The 17,769-nt window shown below is 42.1% G+C and overlaps 1 protein-coding gene across 1 annotated transcript in view; it reads right to left on the bottom strand.

The window, feature by feature from the left end:
* The window catches only part of cab39l (calcium binding protein 39-like), a 77,840-nt gene that overhangs the window by 26,374 nt on the left and 33,697 nt on the right, over positions 1 to 17,769 (bottom strand). Inside the window, exon 3 of the mRNA XM_072584552.1 lies at positions 6,177 to 6,341. Coding sequence (XP_072440653.1) covers positions 6,177 to 6,341 — 165 coding nt within the window. The remainder of the gene's footprint in view (positions 1 to 6,176; positions 6,342 to 17,769) is intronic.

Here is a 17,769-nt window from a genome sequence, read left to right as displayed (position 1 = left end):
TGAGATCCCAGGTCTAACCATCTTCAGGTGCTTCATCAATGATCACTAAGCAGAAAGTGAACCGAACCAGCCATAATGTAGCTACAAAGGCAAATCAGATGCTGGAAATTATTTTGTAAATCATGTGCTTCATAACTCCCCAAAGCATTTCCACCACTACACAGCACAGGTCAGAAGTATGATGTAAAATACTGCACTCGCACAGATGAGTGCATCTCCAACAAAAAGCTTAACACCATCAAGGACAAAACAGATGTTTCTGTAGGTCCCTGTGATGTTCTACTCCAGTCAGTTTATCTTTATTTGAAAAAACTGTAGTTAGGTTTCTATTTTCAATACCACAGTGTGATTTCCCCACACTGTCTATCTTAAACATAACTAGACCTTACTTAACTGCAGTCTGCAAGCTTTGGAATAGCTTCCTATTTGTTTTAGCTATAGTACGGTGGCACGGTGGCACAGTGGTTAGCACTGCTGCCTCACAGCGCCAGAGATCTGGGTTCAATTCCCGCCTCAGGCGACTCTGTGTGGAGTTTGCACGTTCTCCCCGTGTCTGCGTGGGTTTCCTCCCACAGTCCAAAGATGTGCAGGTCAGGTGAATTGGCCATGCTAAATTGCCCGTAGTGTTAGGTAAGGGGTAGATGTAGGGGTATGGGTGGGTTGCGCTTCAGCGGGTGCGGTGTGGACTTGTTGGGCCGAAGGGCCTGTTTCCACACGAAGTAATCTAATCTAATCTAATCTAATCTACCCCTAAATTATTAATAAAATTCATAAATATTAGTCCTGGCATTGACTCTTATTTTCTGTCTTTCTCCAATACAAAAAACACACCTTTTAACTTATACACTCTGCTTTCTACTTTATTTAACCAATATGCTGTCTTTTCAGTCCCTATTTCACAAGAGCCTAACAGAAGGCATTTTAGAAATGCAAGAATATTCCAGAGGTTGACTGGTGTCTAGAACTCACTGTCTGAAAGGGTCGTAGAGGTAGGAACCATCACAACGTTTACCTGTAAATAGTATTTAGTTGATTACTTGATGTGCCAGTGTACAAACAAATAATGAAATAGATAGATGTTTGATGACTGGCATAGACCCAAATGGCTGATATGGGGGTTATTTGGTGCTGTAAAACTGTGAATCTAAAATGACATTCAATTCATTATCTGGTCTCTGCTTTCCATAGCACCTTCAAAAAATTTTAATCACTTGTTAAGTCCAAATTAGTCTTTTGGAATTTTGAGTCAAATTTTAAGAATTTCCTGATGAAGAGCTTATGCTCGAAAAGTCGACTCCCCTGCTCTTCGAATGCTGCCTGACCGGCTGTGCTTTTCCAGCGCCACACCTTTTGACTCTGATAGCCAGCATCTGCAGTCTTCACTTTCTGCTTTTTGAATTTTGAGTCTAACTATACCCCACCCCCAATAAATTGTCATTCTGATGTTTTCTTATGTTTTGTTTCCTAACAAAGCTGACCTTTATGCTGCACCAGTATATTGTTTTCACTGTAATTACGTCCTTTACCTTTTACTTATGACTCTCAAGCTCCTTAATCTCTCCCACTCTCTAACCTATCCTTGACCTTGCCCTTTTCCAACAATGTAAAACCCATCACATTTCCCAAGGTTGCTCTGGAAATATTAACTGGGTCCCTTTTTCCACTGATGCTGCCACATCTGCTGAGTTTCTTCCAGCAGTTTTCATTTTTATTTCCAATCTCCTGCATCACAGTTTTTGACTTTTTAAGAATCTTTCCTAATGTAGTCAGTCTCACCTGGTACAACTCATTTACAAAGTGCTTGACATAGTCAGAAACTAGAAAATCTTACAATTTCCGCAATATCATATTTAGAAATACTTGTTGCCAGGTTTTTGAATTCAATTGACAGGGAAACAATAACCGCTAACCCATAGGTGACTTGAGGATGATCTGAATTAAAACAATTAACTATGGTATTGAAGCCTTGACAGCTGTACAAAATGAAAATGCAGCAGGATGCACTTTGGTTAACATGGTACAAAGAAGCGAATAATCTGGGTTACAGAGTGCACTATAATAAGTGACGTGGTAACTATGTTTTGGTCATTAAGCTTGCCAAGAGTAAAAAGCTATGAATATAATAGATCAGACCAAATTATAACTAATTGGATTCAAATCCCAAAGGTCAGCCAAACATAAATTGTTTTCAAGACACTTAAAATTAATTCAATTGAAATATTAATTTATTACAGACATGAGAAAAGGGGCAAGAAAATATATCCTCTATGATCACAGGACGGGAGAATTTGAGCTACAGGGAGAGGCTGAATAGGTTGGGGTTGTTTTTCCTGGAGCATCGGAGGCTGAGGGGTGATCTTATGGAGGCATATAAAATCATGAGGGCCATCCCTAGGGTGAATAGACAAGGTCTTTTCCCTAGGGTGAGGGAGTCCAGAATTGGAAGGCACAGGTTTAGGGTGAGACGGAAAAGATAGAAAAGGGACCTAGGGGGAGCTTTTTCATGCAGAGGGTAGTACGTGTATGGAATCAGCTGCCAGAGGAAGTGGTGGAGACTGGAGCATTTAAAAGGCATCTGGATGGGTACATCAATAGTAGGAAGGGTTTAAGAGAGATATGGGCTGAATGCTGGCAAATGGAACTAGATTAGATTAGGATATCTGGTTGGTGTGCACAAGTTGGACCAAAGGGTTTGTTTCCATGCTGCACATTTCAATGACTTTACGACAGGAAACATTTCCTCAGATGAAAGTTTTATATTTACAGCTTTAAAAATAATGATTTGACTAAATTTTACTTATATTGGTCTATTATGAAAGCCAATAACAGTTCACTCTGCTCTACACTCGAATTGGTCTGCTAGCTGAAAGTCAAAATTGAAACTATAGGCCTGAATGAGAAGAGAAAATATGACATTAAACACTGCATCCTGGATCTTTTTTCAGTCACCAAGTTCATTCTCATCTATGTATTTGTTAAATCCAGTCCACTGCAGCAGCATATATCCTGTCTATACATTAATTTAGTGTACTAATCTACCACTGTCATTTTTCAACCATGCTAAAATGATTGACAGATGATAAAAACTCAAATAATAAAATTTATTCTATGTCCTGGGGGTTACTGCTGTTAAATTTGAGGGCCAGAAACAAAGTTAATCTTTGTCAGCGGATAAGTCCTGCATTAGTTTGAGACTACATGCAAATCTACCCATATATTTCAGGCCATTTCCAAATTCTCCATTCATTCAGGTGTGAAAACAACCAATATATTTATGTCATCAGAGGACCACTTTCCTTCCCTTCTGGTGCCTCCAAGTAAAAGCAGCCCAAGTGGGTTCAGGTTGAGTGTGCATTTGAAACTATAATTAGAAAACATAGCCCATTATTCACATCTTGAAAATGTATTTTGGGAGCCATAGCACATAAAATGACTGCAGTGCATTCCCATATTGAGCCACTCTAAGATGACAGTAAATTGTTGTAGTTTCATTTGTAAAACCTTGCAATAAGAAACACAAGCTTTAGTTCAGAATAGGTGCAAAAACAGCCTTTGTGCAGCTAAGAAACATTTATATGTAAAATAATCATGGGATTAATCAGTCGGTTATAACCAAGTAATATTACTTCTGGAAATAAGATCAACGGTGCTCTAGAAAGATAAATTGAAAAAAAATATATTCCATGAGCTTTGAAAGGGATCCAAGGTAAAATGAAATCACATTAATCAAATAGATGACTATTTTACAGCACAAAACATAACTATGAGGAAGTGGTGGATTTACCAAACATGTCTGGCACCTTCTGTGGAGACAGGATCAAAGTTAACACTGAGTCTAATATGATTTCATCAAAATCCAGTTGACTTGCTGAATTTATTCAGCACTTAGTCCTTTAATGTCTGATTTCCAGCTCAAAAACTGCATGAATCCATGTAAGTTTCTGTAAATCAGTGTTTAGTTTAGAGTTAGTCTGACCATTGTGGCACAGATAGTCTCACACAGGGCAGCTTGCACCTTAAATGCATTATCTGGGCTGACACGACGCCAATTGTTAAAGTTCACTTGAGAATGTAACTTTAAAAAAGTTCTGCAATTTACATATGAAAGAACTGAAACTAACACGATCATTCTAAAAGATGAGATAATTAACAATCCAGTCTTTTTCAATATATAATTTCAATTGCATCACACTGTAAACTTTTGCCATAAATTCTGTGTCTTGCCATCTTATACTCCATAACCACCCGATGAAGGAGCAGCGCTCCAAAAGCTAGTGCTTCCAAATAACCCTGTTGGACTATAACCTGGTGTTGTGTGATTTTTAACTTTGTACACCCCAGTCCAACACCGGCATCTCCAAATCATGGCTAGAATATGGCAGATGAAATACAATGTGATTAAATTATTCACTTTGGTAGAAAAGAAATGAAAAGACATATTTCTTAAAGGGGTAAGAGGCTGAAATGTGCAGGAATGCAAAGAGATGTCACTGCTCATGGATTACTATTAGCTAGCATGCAGATGCAGGAATTAGGAAGGCAAATGATATGTCGGTCTTCACCAGAAAGGCACGAGTACAGGAGAAAAGATGATTTGCTGTAGTTGAGTGAAGCCTGAGCGAGACTTCACCTGGAAGTATTGTGTATAATTTATGTGCCTGTGTGTGTGGTTTACTTGCCATACAGGGAATGCAACATAAATTCACTAGATTAATCCCAAGGATAGTGAGAGATTGCTTTAGGTGATGAGATTGGAGACTGGGTTGCATGTCTTGGACCTTCAAAGAATGAGAACTGACTTCATTGAAGCTTGCAATATTCTTACAGGGGATGACAGGGTGGATGTAGCTAAAATGCTTCCCCTGGATGGTGAGTCAAAAATCAGGAACATAATCTCAACATAAGAGGTAGACCAATAAAATCAGGATTTTTTTTGTTCAAAGATTAGTGAATTGTTGGATTTCTCTACCTCAGAGCTGTGAAAGTTCAAACATTAAGCATGTCCAAGGTAGAAATCGACAGGGCTCCAGAGATTGATGATATCAAAGGATTTGGAGACAGTGTGGTAAATTGCATTGAGGTAGATGATCTACCATGATTAGATTAGATTAGATTACTTACAGTGTGGAAACAGGCCCTTCGGCCCATCAAGTCCACACCGACCCGCCGAAGCACAACCCACCCACACCCATTCCCCTACATTTACCCCTTCACCTAACACTACAGGCAATTTAGCATGGCCAATTCACCTAACCTGCACATTTTTGGACTGTGGGAGGAAACCGGAGCACCCGGAGGAAACCCACGCAGACGCGGGGAGAATGTGCAAACTCCACACAGTCACTCGCCTGGGGTGGGAATTGAACCCGGGTCTCTGGTGCTGTGAGGCAGCAGTGCTAACCACTGTGCCACCATGCCGCCCCGTTATTGATCTAACTCAATAATGGAGCATGATCAATAGGCTGAATGGCCTACTCTTATTCTTACAGAAACAAAAAAAAACACAAAAACAATAAACTGGGATGATTTGACACAATATAAAGACCAAAAATAAGCAGGTACCCTAAACATATCCAAAACATGCTCGAATGTCCATCATGTTTTCTTGTATCTTTCCATTGTGAGGACACAGTACTGGAGCAGGTCAAGATCAAACTGTCCAGTTAAGGAGGCACTGGGTACAATGAACAATGTGCAATAACAGCCATAAGAAGTGCAAAATTCCAGAGAAATAATCAGGCGTTTAGGGCTATCAACTTCAGAAGAAACAAAGCAACTGGTATATATTGACAGTAAAATATAAACTTTGGCAAGAGCAGCAACATCCTGCTTTTGCCTCAAAGAATCCCTAATGTATCTGAATTGTACTACATCAGAACTCCTAAAAGCAAAATAGTTTCATCAGACAGAATAGGTGGCAAAGCTTGTGTCCTACATCAAGGATCTGCAACTTAAACAGTGACTTCCCATACTGTAAAGGAGCCTAACTTTTAGCAAATCACCTTCCACTGTAGATAAAATTCAATGCCAAAAGCACGTGTAAACTGCAGATCAATTTTGCTTTAATTATCAGACAAAACAGACTAGTGTTTTAAACTTTAACTATTCTGAAACAGTTCGCTAAATAAAACAGATATCTTATGGAGAAAACACACTCCTGCCCCAGTATTACCTACCTCAAAGTCTATCAGTTGCAAGTGTGCAATTAATGATATCAGCAATCCACTATTGTATAGCTCCTGTGCCAACTGTGCAACTGTTTCAGTCTGAGGCTCCTTATCATTGGTACCACATAGAATCTCTTTCATGGTTAGCAGGCATTTTGATACTTCTTCAGAGGCCTAAAGTTTAAAAACAAAAGAATTAATCTTCTCTCCAAGGTGCAGTTGCAGATAGCTCAATTAGCAAAAACTGGATGGGAATGAAAGTCATTTTTTAAAAACATCAATGAAACATCAAAATAGGAAACTTGTGGAAAAACTCTGGAGATACATCTACTGCACTTGTGCAGTCATAGTGTCATAAAGATATAAAGCATGGAAACAGACCCTTCACTACAACTCAACCATGCTGACCAAACATCCTAAATTAATCTAGTCCCATTTGTCAGCACTGGGCCCACTTCTATTCACATGCCCTTCGAAATGCCTTTTAAAAGTTGTAATTGTACCAGCCTCAACCACTTCCTCTGGCAGCTCTTTCCATACACACACCACCCTCTGTGTGAAAAGGTTGCCCCTTAGGTCACTTTTAAATCTTTCCCCTCTCACTGTAAACCTATGCCCTCCAGTTTTGGACCCCCCCACCCCAGGGAAAAGACCTCATCTATTTATCTTATCCATGCCCCTCATGCTTTCATAAACTTCGATAGAAGTCATCCCTCGACCTCCAATGCTCTACCAGTTGTAAGATTAATTTCAGAAAATAAACCAAGAAAGTTATGATCTGAAATCGCTAATTTATCGGATCATATTTAGTGCAGTAAACAACATTTCCAAATATTTAATACCATCATTGACAAACCACAATAGTCAACACTTGCATTGTAATACTTTTCAGATACCCTCATCAAATTGAGCTGGAGAAGTTATCTGTTGTCAAGTTTTATTTCTAGATGATCAAGAGTAATATTGACATTGTAGACTGTTTATACTTTTATCAGAAAAAAATGTTAGTTGCTGCATAAATTCTTTGGAATGTGCCACAGGAAAAAAATCTACTTATCATGCAATGTTACAATACAAAAGGCATACAGCCTCTCCATTTTCTAGGAGGATCGGCCAATTTTAAAGCATGGGAAGGAATCTTACAGCACAGTGATAGTATCCTCAGCTCTGAGCCAAATGACCTGGGTGCAAGCCCTACTCGTCGGAGAGGTTTGTCATAACATGTCTGAACAGATTATTAAATATAATTAAAAGCAATGTGAGAAATCATGCACATTTCATGCACAGAAAAACACTGTGGTGTTGCATTGGAGCGTTGTTAAATAGTCTAATCACACCAGACCAATTCACAATCCATTTGACATTTGCACCACACTCTTTAGCAAAGAATCAAACTCTTTAATCCTTACCATGCTCCAGAAAAGCAGGTGGTGACTAATTCATCTCACAGGAACCACAACAGCAAAAAAAAATGTTTTCATGCAATGCTTCCTTTCAGTCACTGTGCTATGAGCGGCACAGTGGTTAGCACTGCTGTCTCACAGTACCAGGGACCCGGGTTTGATTCCAGCCTCAGTTGACTGACTGTGTGGAATCTGCACATTCTCCCCGTGCCTGCGTGGGTTTCCTCTGGGTGCTCCAGTTTCCTCCCACAATCCAAAGGTGTGCAGGTTAGGTGAATTGGTCATGCTACATTGTCCATAGTGTTCAGGGATGTGTGGGTTAGGTGCATTAGTCAGGGGTAAACGTAGAATAATAGAGTAGGGGCATGGGTTTGGGTGGATTACTCTTTGGAGGGTCGGTGTGTGGACGTATTGGGCCAAATGGCCTGTTTCCACACTGTAGGGATTCTATGAAAAACACAAGTACTGGAAATACATGGCAGGTCTGTCAGTTCCTGTGAAGAGAGAAACAGAGTTAAGTTCGAGTCAAATATGACTCTCCAGAACTCAAGGAAGATAGGCTTTTATGCTATCAAAAGTCGGGATGAAAACAAATAGGTCTCATCAAGGATAGGGCCAAGGGTAGGGGATTAAATGACAAAGATATAATGGAACAAAAAACAGAGGAAGTGAAAGTCAAGAAAAAGAACATTGGTCAGCTTTACCTCAATGTCAGAATAATGAATTCCTCTGTCCAAAAGCAAAAATATGAAAAATAAAATTCTTAAGAAAACCCAAATCAAAATAGGACACCGAAAGTTTTGAATTTAATGTTTAAGGTCAGAAGATTTATATCAAGCCTAATCAGAACAGGAAGTTGTTCCTTGCACTTGCATTGAACTTCACAGGAATGCTGCAGAATTTGGAGGACTGAAACTGGTGTTACAGCAAATGAAGAATTAAAATGGCAAGCATCAGGCTCATGATTACAGACTGACTGAAAGTGGTCCACAAAGTGGTCATTCGGTCATTAGTTTTTCATCCCCCCATGACCTCTACAACCTAGAAGGATAAAAAAAGCAGATACATCAGAGTATTGCAACTTGCAAGCTTCCAAGCTTCCTTCCAAAGGTGCACTGTCACGTCAAAATAATACCACTTCTTCATTGTCCCAATGTCAATAAATTTGGAATTATCACCCCCCCCACCTTGCTAACAACATTAAGTTGCTATAGTACCAAAGAACTATAGAGCGACTCTGTCATTAGAGAGAGACATCTGATTGCAAGTTTAACCAGTGAGTCACCATGCCTCAGGCAAGGGGCAAAGTTGAGAAGGTGGGACCTTCACGGTGACTTCAGCCACATTTGCAATGCAGAAGTCAACATGGAAGTCCTGCCTTCTCAACATCACCCTCTCATCTCAGGCAAGGTGACCCACAAGTTAAATTCACGACCCGGTCACCTATCTTTAATGAGAAAGCAGCCTAACAACGTAGTGGGTACTGGATTAGTGGTGCTGGAAGAGCACAGCAGTTCAGGCAGCATCCAAGTAGCTTCGAAATCGACGTTTCGGGCAAAAGCCCTTCATCAGGAATAAAGGCAGTGAGCCTGAAGCGTGGAGAGATAAGCTAGAGGAGGGTGGGGGTGGGGAGAAAGTAGCATAGAGTACAATGGGTGAGTGGGGGAGGGGATGAAGGTGATAGGTCAAGGAGGAGAGGGTGGAGTGGATACGTGGAAAAGAAGATAGGCGGAAAAGAAGATAGGCAGGTAGGACAAGTCCGGACAAGTCAAGGGGACAGTTACTGAGCTGGAAGTTTAGAACTAGGGTGAGGTGGGGGAAGGGGAAATGAGGAAACTGTTGAAGTCCACATTGATGCCCTGAGGTTGAAGTGTTCCGAGGCAGAAGATGAGGCGTTCTTCCTCCAGGCGTCTGGTGGTGAGGGAGCAGCGGTAAAGGAGGCCCAGGACCTCCATGCCCTCAGCAGAGTGGGAGGGGGAGTTGAAATGTCGGGCCACGGGACGGTGTGGTTGATTGGTGCGGGTGTCCCGGAGATGTTCCCTAAAGCGCTCTGCTAGGAGGCGCCCAGTCTCCCCAATGTAGAGGAGACCGCATCGGGAGCAACGGATACAATAAATTATATTAGTGGATGTGCAAGTAAAACTTTGATGGATGTGGAAGGCTCCTTTAGGGCCTTGGATAGAGGTGAGGGAGGAGGTGTGGGTGCAGGTTTTACAGTTCCTGCGGTGGCAGGGGAAAGTGCCAGGATTGGAGGGTGGGTTGTTTGGGGGCGTGGACCTGACCAGGTAGTCGCGGAGGGAACGGTCTTTGTGGAAGGTGGAAAGGGGGGGGGGGGGGGGGGGGAGGGAAATATATCCCTGGTAGTGGGGTCTATTTGGAGGTGGCAGAAATGTCGGCGGATGATTTGGTTTATGCGAAGGTTGGTAGGGTGGAAGGTGAGCACCAGGGGCGTTCTGTCCTTGTTACGGTTGGAGGGGTGGGGTCTGAGGGCGGAGGTGCGGGATGTGGACGAGATGCGTTGGAGGGCATCTTTAACCATGTGGGAAGGGAAATTGTGGTCTCTAAAGAAGGAGGCCATCTGGTGTGTTCTGTGGTGGAGCAGATCCGGCGGAGGCGGAGGAATTGGGAATATGGGATGGCATTTTTGCAAGAGGTAGGGTGGGAAGAGGTGTAATCCAGGTAGCTGTGGGAGTCGGTGGGTTTGTAAAAAATGTCAGTGTCAAGTCGGTCGTCATTAATCGAGATGGAGAGGTCCAGGAAGGGGAGAGATGGTCAGAGATGGTCCAGGTAAATTTAAGGTCAGGGTGGAATGTGTTGGTGAAGTTGATGAGAACTGCAATGGTTCAAGAAGACAGCACGCCACTACCTTTTTGTAGGGCAATAAGGAATAAACAATAAAAGCAGGCATAGCCTGCAATGCCCTTATCCTCTGAACAAGTAAAACAAATTGTAAAGATTGTATTGTGAGCAGTAACAACAGTGTACAATATTGGAAATATAAGTAAATTGCAGCTTCATGGTCACTCTGGGTAAATTGTGGCAGAATGGTAATGTCACTGGATAAGTAATCAAGAGATCCGGACTCACGCCTGGGGTACTGGTACAAATTTGACCATGGCAGCTGGTGGAATCTGATTGCAATTGTAAAATCTGTAGTCAAAATCAAGCGTCAGTAATGAAACAATTTTTAATTGTCATAGAAAACTCTTTTGATTCACTAACATCCCAAAATTAGGGAAGGAAATCCACTATTATCTGACCTCCATGTGCTTCCAGGTATACCTTCCGAAACAGCCGACCAAGCTATTTGGTTATATCAAACAAAACTAAAGGAACGAGTAAAACTGGATGGACCACCTAGCAACAATCTAGGCATCTGAAACAGGAATAGAAAATCAAATCCCACCCACTCTGCAAAGTCCATCTTACTAATAAGATGGAGGATTGTGCCAAAACTTGAGCGCACTGTCCCACAGGCTGGTAAAGCAACAGTATCACAAACCTGTACAATCATGATTTGAAGGTGCCAGTGTTGGACTAGGGTGGACAAAGTTAAAAATCACACAAAAGGACTGTAACCTGGTGTTGTGTGACTTTTAACTCTGTACAATCATATATTTTAAAGCTCAGCAATCTTAAAAATTGACACAAAGAATCTTGAAAGAAGCTCCCAAAAATCAACTTTCTGGATCAAACTGTAATTGGAAAAAGGTTGTACTCATCTGAAAAAGGATCACAAGTTTTTTTAAACTCAGAAAATATTTCCACAAGAGGTAAACCAAACTCATTGACAATGGTTTGCCTGAAGGTGTGAATGGGTCTTCCTAATTCACTGAGAGCCTCAAAGAATGGAAGCCATTCAAATTAATAGTTGTGACATATGAAATGTTAAAAATATAAACAAAGAACTTGAATGTTGGAAACCAGAAACAAAAATAAAAACTGGAAAAACCTCAGCAGGTCTGGCAGCATCTATGGAAAGAAAGCAGAGTTGACATTTCAGGTCCAGCATCCTTCTTCTGAACCTTCTGAAGAAGTATCACTGAACCTGAAATGTGAACTCAGCTTTGTCTCCATATGTAAAATGCTTATCTCAGGTTAAAAACAAATGAATGGGTTCACACCTCAGACGTGAGTTAACCCAACATTTAATATGGAAGTATGGATTTGACATCCTGGGAAAGCACACACTTGAGAAGTTGTGAAGTGGAAAATAGTCTGCAGATATCACAGGATTACCGAAGAAGATAGTTCAGCTGTAGATGGCTGGAGCTAACTGTGAACAGCATTGGAGAGTTAGATTTGCTCGCTGACTCTTAAGAATTGCAGAGGAAGGTGCCCACTAATGCCCCCCCATTCTGCTGGAAAGGAAACCAGGCAATTTTCAAGTCTAGCGCTAAAGGAGCAGTAAAGAGTAGGGCCTTCACTTACTCCCTGAAATGCACTAACTCCCAAGTCCCTCCACAAAAATGGCCTCCAATTGTTCTCCTGCATAGGCCAGTGCATCTAACAAAACTCCGGAGGATGGGACAAGTTTCTGGCTGTAACAGCTGCTCTTTTATTGAGGCATTTTAGGTGTTGGAGGTGATTTCCTCAAATTCGAGGAGCAGCAATTAATGTTTTATACACTGTTGCATTGTTTTGAAACTTCGGGAAAAAAAAAGTCAAAACAACAGCAGCTTTAAAAGGGAGAGGTACAGACAAAGGAAGCACATCGTGAGGTCAGTGCAGGAGAGAGAGAGAGAAAGAAAGAAACTGCCACCTCAGTGAACCTGCACAGTTACTGCCTTTGCTGTTTGAATTCATGAATCACTGGACATCGGAGTGCATCTGGGAAAATTAACAAACAGTGAAATTCACAACTGATCTTGGAGGAACTGTTTGGGCAAAGTTCACAGCACAGAAGTAGATAAGTGTATTGTTTTTAAGTGGGACCGACAATAAGTCTGCAGTAGTGAGTAGAGTGGGTTCTTTCTTGATTATGTTGTTTGAGATATGTCTCTTCCTTAAACTTAAAATATAAGCCATAACTATTAATTTAACCCGGGACAGTGTTTTGCAGAGGAATAAGACGGTGTTATTTTCTGGGTGTGTAGATTGTGAAGGAGTAAAAATGGCCTTTAGTAGAGTGATATGCGCTTCTGGTCAGATATGGGAGTTGAAAGAGTGTTTAAGGGTTACTGTAGATTATATCTGCAATAAATGCTGTTGGTTGCGAATCTTATTAGATTGAATGGATCGGTTGGAGAGACAGTTAGAAGCAATGAGGAATTTGCAACAGCAACAGTATGTGATTGATGGCAGTTAGAGGAAGGGGAGAAAAGTCTCAGATATAGTCACATAGATGGGTTAACTCCAGGAAAGGTAAGAGAGGTAGGCAGCTAGTGCAGGAGCCTTCTGTGGATATACCCATTTCAAACAGGTATGCTGTTTTGGAAAATGTAGGAGGTGATGCATTCTCAGGGAACGTAGCACGAACAACCAAGCTTCTGGTATTGAGACTGGCTTTAATGCAATGAGGGGCACGTCGGGTTCCAAGAGATAAATTGTGTTAGGGGATTCTCTAACCTGAGGTTCAGGCAGACGTTTCTGTGGCCAGCAGCGAAAAATCAGAACGGTGTGTTGCTTCCCTGGTGCCAGGATCAAGGATGTCTCAGAGAGATTGCAGAAAGTTGTCAAGGGGGAGAAGGGCCAGCAAGAGGTCATTGTCCACATTGGAACCAATGACTTAGGAAGGGAAAAGGATGAGATTCTGAAGGGAGATTATAGGCATGAATTTAAAAAGGAGGTCCTCAAGAATAGTAATACCTGAATTACTCCCGGTGCCATGATTTAGTGACGGCAGGAATAGGAGGATAGAGCAGATTAATGCATGACTGAGGAGCTGGTGTACGGGAGAAGGATTCACATTTTTGGACCATTGGAATCTCTTTTGGGGTAGAAGCGACCTGTACAAGGAGGATGGTTTGCACCTAAATTGGAAGGGGACTAATATAGTGGCAGGGAAATTTGTTAGAGCTGGTTGGGAGGATTTAAACTAGTAAGATGGGGGGGTGACAGGGAGATAGTGAAGAAAGAGATCAATCTGAGACTGGTGAGAACAGAAGCGAGTCAAACAGTCAGGGCAGGCAGGGGCAAGGTAGGACTAATAAATTAAACTGCATTTATTTCCATGCAAGGGGCCTAACAGGGAAGGCAGATGAACTCAAGGCATGGTTAGGAACATGGGACTGGGATACCATAGCAATTACAGAAACACAGCTCAGGGATGGGCAGGACTAGCAGCTTAAGGTTCCAGGATACAAATGCCACAGGAAGGATAGAAAGGGAGGCAAGAGAGTGGGGGGTGGCATTTTTGATAAGGGATAACATTACAGCTGTTCTGAGGGAAGATATTCCCAGAAATACATCCAGGGAAGTTATGTGGGTGAAACTGAGAAATAAGAAAGGGATGATAACCTTATTGGGATAGACCCCCTAATAGTCAGAGAAATTGAGAAATAAACTTATAAGGAGATCTCCGCTATCTGTAAGAAAAATAGGGTGGTTATGGTAGGGGATTTTAACTTTCCAAACATAGACTGGGATTGCCATAGTATTAAGGGTTTAGATGGAGAGGAATTTGTTAAGTGTGTTCAAGACAATTTACTGATTCAATAATGTGGATGTACCTACTAGAGAACATGCAAAACTAGACCTACTCTTGGGAAATAAGGCAGGGCAGGTGACTGAAGTGTCAGTGGGGGAGCACTTTGGGGCCAGCGACCATAATTCTATTAGATTTAAAATTGTAATGGAAAAGGATAGACCACATCTAAAAGCTGAAGTTCTAAACTGGAGAAAGGCCAATTTTGACGGCATAAGGCAAGAACTTTCAAAAGCTGATTGGGGGCAGATGTTCACAGGTAAAGGGACGGCTGGAAAATGGGAAGCCTTCAGAAATGAGATAACGAGAATCTAGAGAAAATATATTCCGGTTAGGGTGAAAGGCTGGTAGGTATAGGGAATGCTGGATGACTAGAGAAATTGAGGGTTTGGTTAAGAAAAAGAGGGAAGCATATGTAAGGTATAGACAGGATAGATCGAGTGAATCCTTAGAAGAGTATAAAGGCAGTAGGAGTATACTTAAGAGGGAAATCAGGAGGGCAAAACAAGGACATGAGATAGCTTTGGCAAATAGGGTTGAGAATACAAAGTGTTTTTATAAATACATTAAGGACAAAAGGTAACTAGCAAGTGAACAGGGCCCCTCAAAGATCAGCAAGATGACCTTTTTGTGGAGCTGCAGGAGAGAGGGATATACTAATTGAGTATTTTGCAACATTGTTTACAGTGGAAAAGGACATGGAAGATTAGGAATGTTCAAAGTTTGGGAGAAGATTTGTAGCTCAGGTGCTCGTTGTTGTGGTTCTGTTCACCGAGCTGGGAATTTGTGTTGCAGACGTTTCGTCCCCTGTCTAGGTGACATCCTCAGTGAATGGGAGCCTCCTGTGAAGCGCCTCTGTGATGTTTCCTCTGGCATTTATAGTGATTTGTATCTGCCGCTTCCGGTTGTCAGTTCCAGCTGTCCGCTGCAGTGGCCGGTATATTGGTCCAGGTCGATGTGCTTGTTGATTGAATGAGTGGATGAGTGCCATGCATCTAGGACAAGCCAAACAGAGAACAGCCGGGGAATTCCTGGCTGTTTAAGAAAGATGGTAAGGACAAGCCAGGGAACTATAGACCAGCGAGCCTGATGTCAGTGGTGAGCAAGTTGTTGGAAGAATTCCGGACGGACAGGATGTACATGTATTTGGAAAGGCAAGGACTGATTAGGGATAGTCGACATGGCTTTGTGCATGAGAAGTCATGTCTCATGAACTTGATTGGGTTTTTTGAAGAAGTAACAAAGAGGATTGATGAGGGCAGAGTGGTAGATGTGATCTATATGGACTTCACTAAGGCGTTTGACAAGGTTCCCCATGGGAGACTGGTTAGCAATGTTAGATCTCATGGAATACAGGGAGAACTAGCCATTTGGATACAGAACTGGCTCAAAGGTAGAAGGCAGGATGGTGGTGGAGGGTTGTTTTCAGACTGGAGGCTAGTGACCAGTCGAGTGCCACAAGGATCGGTGCTAGGTCCGCTACTTTTCATCATTTATATAAATGATTTGGATGTGAGCATAATAGGTACAGTTAGTAAGTTTGCAGATGTCACTGAAATTGGAGGTGTAGTGGACAGCGAGAAGATTACAACAAGATCTTGACCAGATCAACCAATGGACTGAGGAGTGGCAGATGAAAGTTTAGTTTAGTTTAGTTTTAAGCAAATCTTAGCAGGACTTATATACTTAATGATAAGGCTTGGGAGTGTTGCTCAACAAGATACCCTGGAGTGCAGGCTCATAGCTCCTTGAAAGTGGAGTCGCAGGTAGATAGGATAGTGAAGGTGGTGTTTGGTATGCTTTCCTTTATTGGCCAGAGTATTGAGTACATGAGTTGGGAGGTCATATTGCCATTTTACAGGACATTGGTTCGGCCGCTGTAGGAATACTGCGTGCAATTCTGGTCTCCTTCCTATTGGAAGGATGTTGCAAAGCTTGAAAGGGTTCAGAACAGATGTACAAGGATCTTGCCAAGGTTAAAGAGTCTGAGCTATAGAGAGAGGCTGAACAGGATGGGGCTGTTTTCCCTGGATCGTTGGAAGCTGAGGGGTGACCTTTTGAGGTTTATAAAATCATGAGTGGCATGGATAGGATAAATAGACAAAGTCTCTTCCCTGGGGTAGGGGAGTCCAGAACTAGAGGGCACAGTTTCAGGTGAGAGAGGAAAGACATAGAAGAGACCTCAGGGGCAACGTTTTCACACAGAGGATGGTACATGTATGGAATGAGCTACCAGAGGAAGCGGTGGAGGCAAGTACAATTGCAACATTTAAGAGGCATCGGGATGGGTATATGAATAGGAAGGGTTTGGAGGAATATGGGCCGGTTGTCGGCAGATGGGACTAGATTGGGTTTGTATATCTGGTCGGCATGGATAAGTTGGACCGAAAGGTCTGTTTCCATGCTGTACATCTCTATGACTCTATGTGTTTTAACTCATAACTTCAACACATTTTGCTTATATAAAACTTTCAACAATCACAGCGTACTAAATCTTCCATCCTGTTTAAAATAAAGTTACACTGTTTACTTTTAAATTGACACATCCGAAAATTAAAATGGGAGCTACAGACAAACCTATACAAATTCTTCACTCACAGGCCACTTTGAGGAAATCTCTGGCAAGGCCCCAACATTGTCTTACTCACTAAATCATATGTTACTGTGGCCCAGATACAATCATCACCATCTCTGGATATGCTTTGTTACACAAGTAAGACAAATCCCAGATAAAGCAACAGTGCTATACCTCAGGGCTGAATTGCCTAGGAGTCCTCAATGTTAACTCAGACCCAATGAAGCCTCATGGCATCAAGTCAAATGTGGGCAAAGAAACCTACTGCTGATTACCACTTACTAAACCCATCAATCCCACTCCTCAGTTGATAACTCAATACTCTGCCCCCAGTGAACATTCATTGGAACAATCGCTGAGGGTAGTTAGGGACCAGAATGTACTCTAGGTGTGGAAATAAACTGCGAACGCTGGAATCCAAAGTAGACAGGCAGGGGGCTGGAAGAACACAGCACCAGGGTGGAGAAGCCAACGTTGAAGGGTTAGACCCCAAACATTAGCTTCTCCACCTCCTGGTGCTGCCTGGCTTGCTGTGTTCTTCCAGCCTCCTGCCTGTTTACTCTGCGATGTCCATTACCAAGAGTGGTTCAGTAGCACTGCTACTGACCAAGCTGATTAAATCCTAATGGGGGTAGCTGCTCAAATGGGTTGGCAACAGAGGACAAGGTATTCAGAGGAAAGAAAAACCTTGTCCACACCAAATCCCCACTCATTGATACATCTGCCCATGACAGTATTGATAGGACTGACCACCTCACAATCCTACAACAGTTTCAGGGAGTGAATGAAGGCCCCTACTCTTCATTGCTTTGTTAGCACTAGACTTGAAACTGGCCTGGATTCCTTTCCGTCAGAATGGGGAGATTTTCTGGGCACGGCTCTGCAATCTTCATGCTCAGCTACTCTCCATGATTTGCAGCACCATCACCATGCTAAATAGCACAAACATCTAACAATTCAAACTGTGCAGGAGGGCCT

The sequence above is a fragment of the Chiloscyllium punctatum genome, chromosome 15 (genome assembly GCF_047496795.1).
Source record: "Chiloscyllium punctatum isolate Juve2018m chromosome 15, sChiPun1.3, whole genome shotgun sequence".
NCBI lineage: Eukaryota > Metazoa > Chordata > Chondrichthyes > Orectolobiformes > Hemiscylliidae > Chiloscyllium > Chiloscyllium punctatum.
The sequence above is the reverse complement of the archived record's forward strand: the minus strand, read 5'-3'. Positions and strand labels throughout refer to the sequence as shown.